General features: G+C 35.1%; 1 protein-coding gene across 1 annotated transcript in view; it reads right to left on the bottom strand.

The window, feature by feature from the left end:
• ADAM10 (ADAM metallopeptidase domain 10) overlaps nucleotides 1-14,686 on the bottom strand; it is a 128,273-nt gene that overhangs the window by 55,507 nt on the left and 58,080 nt on the right. The window contains exon 5 of the mRNA XM_055320071.1: nucleotides 466-566. Within this exon, the coding sequence (XP_055176046.1) occupies nucleotides 466-566 (101 nt within the window). The remainder of the gene's footprint in view (nucleotides 1-465; nucleotides 567-14,686) is intronic.

Genomic DNA, 14,686 nt, shown 5'->3' with positions numbered 1-14,686 from the left:
TTAGATAAATAAATATACATATATCAACAACCTTCTGATTTTTATTATAGTGGCTAACTATCTCAGTTTGCTTAGGAACATGTGATTTTTCGTATTAAATTGGGGAAGTCCCAGGCAAACCAAGGGAATCCAGTTGCTCTAATTTTCATACTAATACAAATATTTCTACAAAACACATACTCAGACTAAATTTTTTGTAATCTGACCAACAAAACATGTAAGACAGAGTATCTTGTGGATATGTAACTTAATGTTTTTTGAATCATACAGATTTGTATTCCAATCTCAGCACCTTGTCTTTATTACAGGCAAGTTACCTGGCCATTTTGAACATAAAAATATATAAGTATTTCCCCATTGTGATATAAATCTTTCAGAAATTCTAAAACATACATTTTTAATGCAGGAATACATGTCCAAGTTCATTTCCGTTTCTTAAATGCAAGCTAGTATTAAAATCCTTACCTGTGATACTTCCTCTACACCAGTCATCTGGTACCTCCTCATCCTTTCAAATACTGAATGATCTGCACAGCCCCCCTGTGGGCCATATTTATGGGGATAGTCTAAAACACAAAAAAGTAATGTCATTACTATTACATATTTAGAGATTACTAATCATCTTACAAATGAAAAACTCAAAATTAAAGAAAAGCCATACATGCTTATTGAGCATTATAATTTAAAACCTGGCAGGTTCATAAGTTCTCCCTCAATAAAATACCACTGGTCTCTACAATTTCATCATATAGAGGATTTGGGAATTCTAATAAAGGACAATAATCATTCTTCATTCTAGGTTTAACTTTCCCAATCTTTCCCACTTCAGATATATAAAATATGTTAATACTGCAATTTACTTCATTTTGTAATTTATAACTTTCCCTCCAAATACATTAAGTTTCCTATGCTGCAAATGTATACCTCAATCTGAAATACAGTTAGACTAATATAATATTCTATTTGGCTTGAATTCCTTCAATGACTACCAACTGGCCACAAGGAAAAGTGTCCTTCAAACATGTTCCATGGCACAGAAAAAGACTGTTTAAATTTCTTCCAGGTGTAACTCAACTGAATGCTTTAAAAGCCAATAACTATTTTATCATCATTTGTTTTCCCTTTATAATTAAACAGTGATTAATTCTTAACTGTATTGGTTCTATTTCTAGATAGCTGTTCCATTTTAGTCATTTAAAAATTTATTTCACTCTCTCAAATTTCACATACCTCTTCCTTGTTAGGGTTCTCCCTAATCATGACCATATCTTATAATTTAATCAAGCTACCATAATTCAGTGAACTATCAAAATAAAATACTGAGACATGGGTGAGAAGGGAAACACTGAAAAATTTTTAAGTAGCTTAAGATACAGTACAAAGAATTATAACTAGAAATACTGCAGGTAGTTTCTTAAGAAAATCTAGAACCTGAAGTGGATACTAGTGACCTATTTCTTTGGAAATACTAATTAAATAGTACAATACTAATTTAATCTGGCAGTTAAGAGACAGGGGTTACAGGACAACCTACATTTACTGATATTAACAGCTCTGACTTAAACTTTAGTTTTTTTTTTTTATCAGAGGTCAAGACTGCAAAAGCTATAAAATTCCAGTCAATAAATGTGAAATGACAGAGTTAAAAAGTTACCACTTTATAACTCCACAAGTATAAAGTGATTTAGGTAAGCATCATTAATGGGTATTAAAACCACTGAGTGAAAGATATGGGGTAACTGGATATTCATAGACTCTGAAAGTATTACCTCACAGATTACTTATTACTTTATAAAGGAAAGTGGTATCTTCACACTAAAGATATAATAATTATCATTTCATTTACCAAATGATCAAGCTAATAAGCCCGTGTAGTAGAAAGATGTGCCTCCTGATGTGATGCATTAAGGAATATCTATCTTTCCCTACACAATATTCTTAACAAAATATATTCACTGAATCTCATCATGAATAAACAGATACACCAAAATGCAGAATATCCTATAAGTCCCTGACCTAGACATGTGAAAAATGGCAATGTCACTTAAAGAAAAAAAAACAGAAAAAGTTGATAACTAACGGTGTGGGGGCCTGGTAATTAAAATATTAAAAGAGACATAATATACAAATGCAAACAAATGTATTTTTAGAACTGGAGAAATTTTATTATAGACATAGTAAATAATATTTTTGGATTAATGTTAATTTTTATAGGGGTGAAATACTACTGTAGCTATTTATGAAAATGTAAATATTCTTAGGGAGTGTGTGTTTTAGGGGATGTGTTTAGCAGTGAAGTTTCATGATGTCTGCAACCTATTTTCAAATAGTTCTCCAAGAAGTGTATGAAGGGTAAAAACAAAAGAAAAAAAAATTTTAATGGCAGATCTGGGAGGAGGATATATATGTTTACTGCACAATTCCTTTAACTTTTTTTTTAAGTGTAAAATTTTCAAAATAAAATCAAGACTAAAAGAGGTAGAACAAATTCAAATGACTTCAAAGTGGAAAATACAACTGAAATACCAAATGAGAAAAAAAAAACCTAGTATGTTTATTATTTTAGCATTTCAAAGGTTGACTTTGGGAAAGTAAAAACACACCACCACCCAATAACATGTATCTAATAAGAATCTACCACAAAGGCTGAAAAGTTTTCCAATGTAATATCCCCAGATTTTCAATTATCACCTTTTAGAAGGCTCAGAATTATAATCATCACAATACCTTCCTCTGATAATGTAATTTTAACTGAAAATACCCAATGAGCCTTGCCCAGATTCTTACTGGAATCTAGTTTGCCTGAATCACCAGGTGAAGTTCCTCCATGCCAAGAACATGTATTTTAATAAATAAATAAAAAATATACAGTCATACTCATAGGCAAGTTTACACACATACTTAAGTATCTTTTCCAGTTAATAGCACATTGATCCTTTGGAATTTTGCTACTTATTTTAATTGTTATTATAAAATCAAGTTCATAGTTTAATATTTCTATATCCATAATTTTGTGCTATTTTATTTTACCCCCATATCAGGATAGTCCAAACTCCAGTAACTAAGAATGTGAACTGATTCTTTGACTTAGTTCTCCCTTAACTCATGGCTAAGAAAATGGTTTATCTATTTAAGATAACAACGTGTATGAGGAGGAAATCCTTCTGCTGACCCTGGCAGCAACTAGGCAGATAAGTAAAAAAATGCACTGAGTTACTGCTCACAAAATATTTTGTCATATAAAATGGATGAAACTAATTTATATTCTTTCAAAAGTTTAGTTTCTGTTCCAATGTGATAAGCAACTAACTTCCTATTCAATTAGCATGTTATGTTCTTATTTTGTCATAAATGGGTCAGTTTGTAGTGCCTTAATTTAGATTTGTTTATTACGTTGGTATTTTAGTTAATAAGAATCTATTTTACCACTTACCATAGGCAAATTTAAGTTCAATGAAATAAATGTATATTTACCATTTGATGAAATTCTTATAGTTGAATTAGACACCTCCCAATACACACATAAAAAAGAGCTATTTTGACACCTGAAACTAATATAACACTATATGTTAACTATATGGGAATTAAATTAAAAACTTTTTAAAAAGAACTATTTTAAACTATAGTTCTGATTTTATCATGGCATTTCTTGAAACCATCTTAATAACCCCCAAGCCCAAACTGCTATCTCTCACACACAGACGTGAACAGAAACACACAAGCATGGACACTGAGATCCCACTCCCAAATAAAAAACTATTTAACTTAGCCTTTCAAAAGACAAGCCCTGTGATTAAATCATTACAATCAATTTTCAGATGAACTTTCCGTAAATGTCTACTATACCTGGTTTCCCCATCCCACACACCTCATCACTACCAGAAAGAAAGGAAGAAAGGAAAGAAGAAAAGAAAGAATATGGGGGCAAAGGGATAATTTGTTTACCAAAAACAAATTTGTTTACCAAAATACATAAATGTCCCAAAAACCTTCATATCAGTATATCACTTAACCAATAGAAAAAAAGTTTTTAAACTATTCAAAAATCTTATTTGAAAAAAAAATTTTATTCTTGGCATAGTTTGGCAGCCACTGACCAATAGGTCCTCATCAACCTGCATATAAAGCTAGACTGAATTTCCCGGCTCCCTTCTAAGTTAGGTGTGACATATAACCAAGTTCAAGTTGAAGGAATGTGAGCAGTCGGGAAGTGCACAAGAATGATCCTCCATGCTCTTTTCCCCTTCTGAATTGCTAGTGGGAGACAACCTGGGAAAGTATGAAATAAAGTACCCTGGATTCCTGAACTGCGAAAAGCTGTCTGATGAATATTCACATTAAACTGTTACATAATGAGAAATGAGCTTTCAGTACATTTTGTCACTGAATTTGGGGACTGTTTGATAATGCAGTTAACACTGCCTTAATACATGGTGAAAACGTTTGTCAAGGAAAGAAAAACTGATTTTATACCTGCTCTTCAATGGCATTTGGCAAATTTTTCCAATCACAGACAGTACCAAAATAATCTCAGACTAGCATATCAGAAATTCTTTAGCAGTGTTAGTAGTTATTGTCACTTTCTGAAAGTTTTCATTTATAACTAGTTTTCACTCATCCCCAGATAGAACTTTTGACCCCCACCCAAAAAAAAAAAAAATCAGGCACAGAGTTAAGTTGAAGACTTACTATACTCATGGTAATAATTCCACTTTTAGCTGAAGACAGAAACTCGTAAACTCTATTAACACTCTGATAAAATATTTCACATACTTAGAGAAATGTGCTATTATCACTGTTCAAACAGTTTAAGATTTACTCAATGCAAGATTTTCAGTTTTAAAAAGTAAAAAGAGCTGTGAAATTGTTAGCAATATGGTTGTAAGTCCACCACATAACAAACATGTCAAAATAACAGTTTTGCTTCAATACATAATTTAGTTCAATTATATCACTTCAACATATAAATCAGTTGATATCCTTGATATTATTCAAATTTGAGAAATAACAAATATAATCTGACCACGACAGGAATTAGGATACACCTCCATTCAAAACATACTAAGGGGGGGTACCTGAGTGGCTCAGTCAGTTGGCTGCCTCACTTTGGCTCAGGTCATGATATAGGTACTGGGACTGAGCTCCAAGTCCAGCTCCCTACTCAGCACGGACTTTTCTTCTCCCTCTCCCCTTTCCCTCCTCACTTGAGCTCATTCTCTCTCTCTCTCTCAAATAAATAAAATCTTTATTTATACATATTCAGCAGCCTCTATTATATAGTAATCCAGTAAAATATACTTTTCAGATATTATTAATAATATTAGACACACTGGCACTCTGTTGTCATCAATATATTAGCACTGATGCTGAGCATTTGAACATTATGATTACGGTACTCAACTACTGTCTAATGGGTATCTCATCTACACAATAAAATATATAAAGCTAATATATTTATAAGTATAAAATAACATATACAGGTATAAACACACATACATATTTGTGACATTGTATATGAAGCCGATATTAGAATTGATTTCTTCCTACCACTTCTCCACAGTCAGAAGTCAAATAACTGGTATAATAGCACACCACCTTATAGGCTAACAGCAGCAGTTGGAAGGAAGCCAGCAGAAACTTAAGAACAGAATCACCACCTTGCAGGCCATCATTCTCCAGGGTAAAAAGACTGCCTAAAATAAGACTGCTCTGCCCCAATACACCTTAATAAGTTGCATTTGGCTGGAACCAAAAGAATACTTATATTTCAGAAAATCATCTCTGGTCCATCATCTAGCCGAGGTCAAGAGACTCAATCAGGAGAACTCCAGCAAAAATCAAGGCGGAATCCAAGAACTCTTCCTGTTCTTGAGAAAACATTCCCCTGCCCTTCATGTCACTAAACACTCACAACCATCTACCACTTTCTGCCATACGGACCATCAGGACTATTCTCATTGTTATTTAGCTTTTATAGTCATGAGACTGTATCACCAACTACTCTAACTCCTTCTAGGTATTTGCTGCCCCCAACTCATTACTTCCTTCTATTTCCTTATTTTTATAGCTTCTCATTGTCACTCTCTCTGACATCACCCGACATAATTCTGAGTGACTTCAGCATTAATACTGACGATTTTTCCAGTACACTTACACTACCTTTTCTCCAGTGATCTTATCCTACATCAAGTTCTCACTTACACAATCTTTTGAATCTGTCATTACTAATAACTGAAACCCATTTACAACCTCAACTTGCACATCCTACTTTCTTTCCACCAATTATCTTTTTCTGAAAATTCTCTCCAACAGTCCTACAACACCACTAAGATCTTTCAATCTACCAATGTTACCACCTTGTTCACTATCACTGGATATTCTCTTTCTTCTGTTTATTCTGCTTAAATCCAATAGTCCATTATTATCATAACTACTTTGCTATATTGCCTTAAAAGTTCCTTGCCCCCTCAATCTCAACTCTCACCCAAATCCTGTTTAAATGAACCCTCTACCTACATCCCTGCAACTGAATGGGCCCAGAGAAAACTGGTAACTATGAATATTCTCACTCAAAAAGAATAATCTATAAGCTCCAGCAGTTCCTTTTCGCTACCTAGCAATGACACTATATTTCCAGAGTCCGTTCTCAATCCTACTTATCCAGGTAACTATAGGCACATTAGTAGTGGCAGTAAAACTGACCATGCCAGCAGAAACTATGCAAAGTGATCTTAATATGGGGAAAATTACAATTGTTCCCAACCTTTAAAATTTTTAATATGAAAATAGTAATACCTTCATATTAAATATAATAAAAATCTCAATACTAAAAATCTAATTATTATTTATAAATGTATAAGGGAATAAAAACCAATAAAACTATTATTTAGTACACCATATTCTACAATATTAGAAACATCAAGAATTAGAGTATCTAAAAAGAAAAATATAATGTTTTATCTCTTTACAAGTTGTATTTTATATATAATAAACTAGATAAAGACATTCCTTTTGAAAGCTTGGTAAACAGATTATTTCCAACAAAACTGTATTATATGCTTCAAATTCTGTTAGCACAAAACTGTCCCAACAGAAAAAAAAAAAAAAAAAGGAATCAAGTGTAAAATTTTTCCAATTACTTTCAAAACTTCTAAAAGACCCTATTTTCCCTGGTCACCACATTAACTATGAAAATGGACAATGACATTTTCCCTCTAAAATTACTGACAATATAATCCCCATTTCTAGAAAAAGCCTTTGTTCAACTAATGAATAAGCCCTCATTGTGATGCTAAATCATAGGATGCACTGTAGTTCCTCTGAAAAGGCCAAACAGCATATTCTTTCACAAAGAATGAATCATTGGTGTAGAATATTCAGCCTATTTAAAACAAAGATCGGCTTTAAATCTATTGCCTTTCTTCCAGTTCTTTTGCATGCCAACTGCTTGCTTTTGTTTTGCTGTAGGAGGAGCAAATATAAATAATACATATATTGTGATACTACCTCAAGCAGGAAATAGTTCTGGTTAACTCTCAATCATCCACTCCAGGAAGAAGAAAATATTTACCATTCAGATTTCTGTCCAACAGAACTGATGCATAAAACACCCACTTTTCACTATATACTAACTAGTGTAGACCTTACAACCCCTTGCATCCTTACTATTCCCAGTAAGGCTTCCCCTACATTCTGTGTGACTGGCAGATTAGAAATGTGATTGCAAAGTCCAAGGCCTTGGTTATGAGATGACACTCTCACAGTCAAAATTTGGTGTAATCAGGGATCCTTGGGTGGTTCAGCGGTTTAGCGTCGCCTTCAGCCCAGGGCATGATCCCAGGGTCCGGGGATCAGGTCCCGCATCGGGCTCCCTGCATGGAGCCTGCTTCTCCCTCTGCCTCTCTTTCTTTGTCTCTGTCTCTCTCATAAATAAATAAAATCTTAAAAAAAAAAAATTGGTGTAATCTCTCCAATAAAATGCTAAATCACCAAATCCAATGAAATAATCTAACTTTTATTATCTTAATTGAATTTAAAATAGATTGAATTCACAATGAACAAAAAGTGGTTTTAATATATGGAGGGTAGGTGGGTAGGTCCTTGCCCACAAAAATACCTTTTATTCCTAAAGTTGCCAAAAATCAATAAGGATTCACTTCACAGAAGAACAGTGAAAGGAAGAAGTAAGCTATTTCTTTTTTTTTTTTTTAGGACAGAAGATGAGTTTGGAGGAATCAAAGAATGGCTAGGGCAGACCCCAAATCTCCTTCTCTCTTCTAATTCCAGGGAATAGGAGTCCCTTTCTCCCAAACACCTGTACCCAATCCCTGACTGTCCCTGAAAAGGAGAGGAAGCTGAAGGTGGTCCCTTTTTCCACATGCACTAACACTGATCTCCCAGGAAACAGAGATGGGAAGCTGGGCCAGGCATGTCCTTCTCCATTTCTGGTTTTTAAGGATTAGTGGTGGGGGCCAGGTAGGATCATGGGCATCAGGTCAACAGGAGCAATGCTGCTCCATTATTCTGATCAATTATAAATAGAATCACTAGATTCTAAGATGCATTAGGAGAAGAATCTCTGTGTCTGCAGTATCTAAAAGCGTCTTATACAAATTAGGCACTCAAATAAGGTTAACAAATTAATCACATCAACTACAAATTTTTAAAATAATTAATCAATCATTAAAACCTGTAAAACTTACAAATCAAACCTGTAATGAAAACTTGTAAAACCTGTAAAATTTAAAAATGAAACTTGTAATGAAAACTTGTAATATACTGATTTAACATGACCATCATTTCCATTCATTAAATGAGACTATACCCCTATAAACAGAAAACAGGTGAGTCAGGGCCAAAGAAGATGAGTTTCGTTTCCTTCTGAGTTTCTGAGCTGTGGCAGCTAAAAACAAATATTACTACAGCCAGAGTAATAGCTACCTTTCTTTTGTCTTCAGAGATTCTTATCTCTAACAGCCAAAACTCTATCCTATGTCCAAGGTTCAAGTCAAATGCCACCTCCCCCAAGAAGTCTTCCTAAGTATCTATCCTTAAGGCTCCTTGAGGTTGCACTATCCTCAGTGCCTTGGTGACACTTTGGTTAAGTATTTATCACATTCCGACTAGATTACTGATTGAAAATTCCCCTGAAAGATTTATTTTAAAGTCTTAATCCTTCCTGTACATTCACAAATCAATAAACACTTGTTGAATTTAATTTTTCAGTCAGCAGCTGGTTTCCATTCCACTTCAAAGGTCATCAATTAACCAAAGACCTCTAAACTGACTCCAATAATCTCCTTTTAGCCTTCATTCCACCTGCAATAACTAGGAACTGTCTACAACTTAAAACTGTTTCTACATGAAAGTGTGTTTTAAATCTCTAAGCACTTTACAGATCACTATAACATAGACCCTGGGGCAGCCCGGGTGGCTCAGCGGTTTAGCACTGCTTTCAGCCCAGGGCCTGATCCTGGAGACCCGGGATCGAGTCCCGCATCGGGTTCTCCGCATGGAGCCTGCTTATCCCTCTCCCTCTGCCTGTGTCTCTGCCTCTCTCCCCTCTCTGTGTAATCTCATGAATAAATAAATAAAATCTTTAAAAAATAATAATAATAATAACATAGACCCTGTTCAAAATTAGGGCATGTATGCACATAAATTTCCTAATTGTACGTCAATGTTATTCTTATTTGCACTAATTTATTTACAAAACAAATAATGAGAGGAAAAAACTATCAGTTACCAAATATCAGGGACACAAGAATAAACAGAGTATGGACCCTCAAAGAGCTTACAGTCTAGTTGGTGTGTTAGACATATAAACAAGTATCCATTTAAATATTAACTCTCTAAGTGTTAAGTGTTGCTGAAATCATCCACAGTTAATGAACAGTTAAATACTGGTTGAACTTAATGTATTCATCCAGTCAACAGCTATTTTCCTTCCTCAACTCTTACCAGAGGTCAATCATATGGACAACTGACCTGTAAAACTGCTGGATTCAAAACACAGTGAAGACTCACCAATACATAAACAGCAGTCAAGAGAGGTACACCCAGAACTAAGGAGCCAGAAAAGGCTTCTAGGAGATTATTTTTGAACTGCATTTTGAAGGATGAGTATTGGTTTGGGGGAGACAGAATCTATACACAACTCACCTAAGATGAATGTTCCTTCTGCTCTCTTGCTTCCACAGGCTCATCTTAAATTTCCAAAATATCCCCTCTCTAGAGCTCAGGTATTAGACCAAAACATTAAAAGTTCTTAGTATTTGTTTCATCCTCTTGTCTTTTTACAAAATTTTACATATGATAATATGTAAAATGATCTTTAAACAATCAATAGTTGATGAGTTTATCAAAAGCTTTAGCGGTCTTTTTTTTTAATAACTAAAAACAGAAACGACCCAAATGGTCATCAACAGACAAATGCATAAACATGTTCTCCACACAATGAAATACTACTCATCAACAAAAAGGAATGCACTATTAATATATACAATATGGATGGATCTCAAAAAAAAAACTGTGCTAAATTAAGAAACCAGATATTTTTAAGAGTACGTAATATAGAAGTGCATTTGCATAGAATTCTACAAAATGTAAACTAGCCTGGAGTTTAGTGCCTGAGGAAAAAAGGGTTGAGAAGAAGAGAAGGATTACATTGAGTAGAAGGAAGCTTTTTGTGGGCAATGGATATATACACTATCTTGAGTATGGTGATTGTTTTACAGATGTATACAAATGCCAAAAAAAAAAAAAAAGCCAAAAAATTATCAGATAGTATACTTTACATATGAGCAGTTTTGAAAATAATATATACCACAGCAATGTTTAATAGCAAAAAAGGGGAAGCAATCTAAATATCCACTCAGTTGATGAGTTGGTAAATAATATATTCACCAATGAAACAATAAAATATTATGCAACTGTTTAAAAGAAAAATGTTAATGGTGGTGGATACACTTCTACTTCATTCACATGCAAAAACATTTTATATAGACATTTGATAATCAAAATCAAAAATATTTCCAGCTCTAGGGATCCCTGGGTGGCACAGGGGTTTAGCGCCTGCCTTTGGCCCAGGGCGCAATCCTGGAGACCCGGGATTGAATCCCACGTCGGGCTCCCTGCATGGAGCCTGCTTCTCCCTCTGCCTGTGTCTCTGCCTCTCTCTCTCTCTCTCTCTGACTATCATGAATAAATAAATAAAATCTTAAAAAAAAATATTTCCAGCTCTAGAGGAAAAGTAGTTAGATATAATTCAAGTTTAGAAGAGATAAGAGATATTAAAAGTCTGGTCTACGGGCGCCTGGGTGGCTCAGTGGTTGAGCATTTGCCTTCGGCTCAGGGCGTGATCCTGGGGGTTCTGGGATCAGTCCCACATCAGGCTCCCTGCAGGAGCCTGCTTCTCCCTCTGCCTATGTCTCTGCCTCTCCCTCTCAGGGTCTCTCATGAATAAATAAATAAAATCTTTTTTTAAAAAAAAATCTGGTCTAACACCCTCATTTTACACATAGAAAATGAAACCTACTTACTAGCATTACAAAAGTAAGACCTTCCCATAAGGTCACAAAGCTATTCTAGTGCATCATCCTGATTTCCCTTCTAACTCCCTTCTCATACATATGGCATGCCTCACTTCTTTGACACCTCTTGTGTTTTTCCCTACCATGTCTGCCACTAACTTGTTATGAGCTTGAGCAAATGAATTAAGCCCTGAAACCCTTTAAACGAGTTGATCTATAAAGGTCACCTTTAAATCCATGATTCTAAGATTCCCTAAGCTGCCAAAACCAGTTATATCCACATCAATGAATTCCTAGTGTAATGTCTGAATATAAATATGTAAGACAGCAAGATTGCTTATGCAGATTATCTATCTAATCTCCAGATTTACAAACCATGAAGAAAAGACTAAATGGTATTCTTACCTTGCCATAACTGTTCACACTTCTATCTCCTAGGAAAAAGTGCTTTTTACTACCTAAGTACAGAATTGAACTAGTGTGAATTTTAAGCTGATAAATACATGTGATTATCACCATCACATGTGAGTATCAAAGTCCCTAGAGAAGTTATTGAACATTTCACTGGAAACTGTTTCTGTGTTCTGATACTGCCTCAGAAGCCATATTCCCTAAGGTTCTCCAGAACAGCAATATCATTTTCCATGGTGGCTTCATACATCTATGCTTACAGTTGCATAAATGGTATTAAATGAAGGGTAGCCAAGTTCTCATCAGAACCCCTACCCAAGTTGGTATACCTCACCCAATATTTGCTTCTGCTGAGAATAACACATACAGGATACTAAATTCACTCAGGCATATACACAGTGATCTAAACAATCACACACGTAATTTAGTTGTGAAAATAAATTATTGGCACTTAAGCAAATTGCATGAAAATAATAATATACAGGGATGCCTGAGTGGCCCAGGGGTTGAGTATCTGCCTTCGGCTCAGGACGTGATCCTGGAGTCCCAGGATCAAGTCCCACATCGGGCTCCCCAGAAGAAGCCTGCTTCTCCCTCTGCCTATGTCTCTGCTTCTCTCTATGTGTCTCTCATGAATAAATAAATAAAATCTTAAAAAAAAAAAAGAAAGAAAATAATAATATACATTAAAGGAACAGCCTTTCCCTTTTAATTAGTTGTAAAGTAGAACATCCACTGAGGAAAGAATTTGGCTCAAAATAACAATAGATGCAAATGTATCATTCAGAGAGGTTTACAGATTTCAGAAAAGCCCCAGAAACCCTTGGAGTAATGTTAGAATTTAAGCTTTTTCCATGAGTAAAGCAGAAGAGCACATGGATAAGAACACAAGATCCATAATCTAGTGACATAAGTTTTCTAAGTCTTAAGTTTCCTTACCTATAAAGCTGGGGCGAGGGGGATATGTGTGCCTATTACACTTTTAGTGTTATTATGAAGTTTATATTTTTAATATTTTTTAAAATATTTTATTTATTTATTCATGAGAGACATCAAGAGAGAGAAAGAGACAGAGAGGCAGAGGGAGAAGCAGGCTCCATGCAGGGAGCCCGATGTGGGACTCGATCCCGGGACTCCAGGATCACGCCCTGGGCCAAAGGCAGGCACTAAACCGCTAAGCCACCCAGGGATCCTTATTATGCAGTTTAAATGAAATAATGCAAGCAAAAAACTTTATATAATGCCAGGGACACATTAAACAGTAATAACTGTTCTACTACTAGTACTAGTATTATAACCTTAGGTATTCTACCCAGAGAGGTTAAAGAGCCAATTAAAAGTGAGTTAGGGGAAAACAAACTACAGTTGTCTGGTTTGGTATGCAAGCTAAGAAAGGTTTTTACACTTTAAAGTGGTTGAAAATATTATAAACAAAATCACTCTAAAAATCACTATTTCTAAGCTCTAATACTACTATTGGTATATAATAATAATGTGAAAAGATCTCCTTAGCAGGAACATGCATTTTGTTCTTTTAATGAACATACATATTATTAGTATGTTATTAGAAGTAAAAATAGCTGAACTCAATGGTAAAGTTAAATGCCAAAAGGAACAGTAAACTCAGTCACATCCAAAGTAATTGATCCTTCAAGCTAACTCATCATCTTTGGGGAAAAAGAAAGGTTGACATAAAGGAAGGTATTTGGAAGATGCAAAGTGGAAAAATGCAATTATAGGACAGGAAGAAATAAAAGTGCGAAAAAAGAGCAGAATATGCTTAACCTACTTACAAGTAGACAGGAGAAGGAAGGAAATGAGAGAGAAGATGTAATAATAGAAATCATAAGAGGCAGAACAAACAGTTTAGAGTGCTTATGGGAAGTGTAAATCAGTAAAGGATCAAGTTTGATTATAATACAAATAAAAACAGGAATTCAAAATCTGTCCATTACTCTCTTCCTCTCTCCTTCCTTTCCCAAAAGGCCTTGTTTGATTTTGAGAAAATCTTGTAAAGAAAATGTTTCAAGATTTCACTAAGTATTTATAAAGAATCTGCTCCAGGGGATCCCTGGGTGGCTCAGCGGTTTGGCCCCTGCCTTTGGCCCAAGGCGCGATCATGGAGTTCCAGGATCAAGTCCTATGTCGGGCTCCCACCGTGGAGCCTGCTTCTCCCTCTGTCTCTCTCTCTCTCTCTCTCTCTCTCTGTCTATCATGAATAAATAAATAAATAAATCTTTAAAAAAAAAAAAAAGAATCTGCTCCAGAGATTAAATAACATTTGGAATTGGGCAGCCCAAGTGGCTCAGCGGTTTAGTGCCGCCTTCAGCCCAGAGCCTGATCCTGGAGTCCCAGGATCAAGTGCCGCATCAGGCTCCCTACATGGAGCCTGCTTCTCCCTCTGCCTGTGTCTCTGCCTCTCTCTCTCTCATTAATAAATAAAGAAAATCTTTAAAAAATAAAAAAACATATAAATAACATTTGGAATGTTAAAGGAGCAAAAGAAACAGAAACCACAGCTGGAGAACTTATATACCCTGATAGGAAAGGAAAACCTGCAAGAAGATTAAATCACTAACAAAATTACAAAGTAACATACAAATCAAGTAAATAATAATTCTGTTGGCACAAAGAAAGGAAGGCAAAGGAATTCATATTCCAGCTTGTGAAGGACTGTAGCACAGATCTTGAGAAGAGTCTGAAATACCAGTAGGGGAAACTGGAAAAGGAATCAAACAGGGATG

The sequence above is a fragment of the Nyctereutes procyonoides genome, unplaced genomic scaffold, assembly GCF_905146905.1.
Source record: "Nyctereutes procyonoides isolate TBG_1078 unplaced genomic scaffold, NYPRO_anot_genome, whole genome shotgun sequence".
Taxonomy (NCBI): Eukaryota; Metazoa; Chordata; class Mammalia; order Carnivora; family Canidae; genus Nyctereutes; species Nyctereutes procyonoides.
The sequence above is the reverse complement of the archived record's forward strand: the minus strand, read 5'-3'. Positions and strand labels throughout refer to the sequence as shown.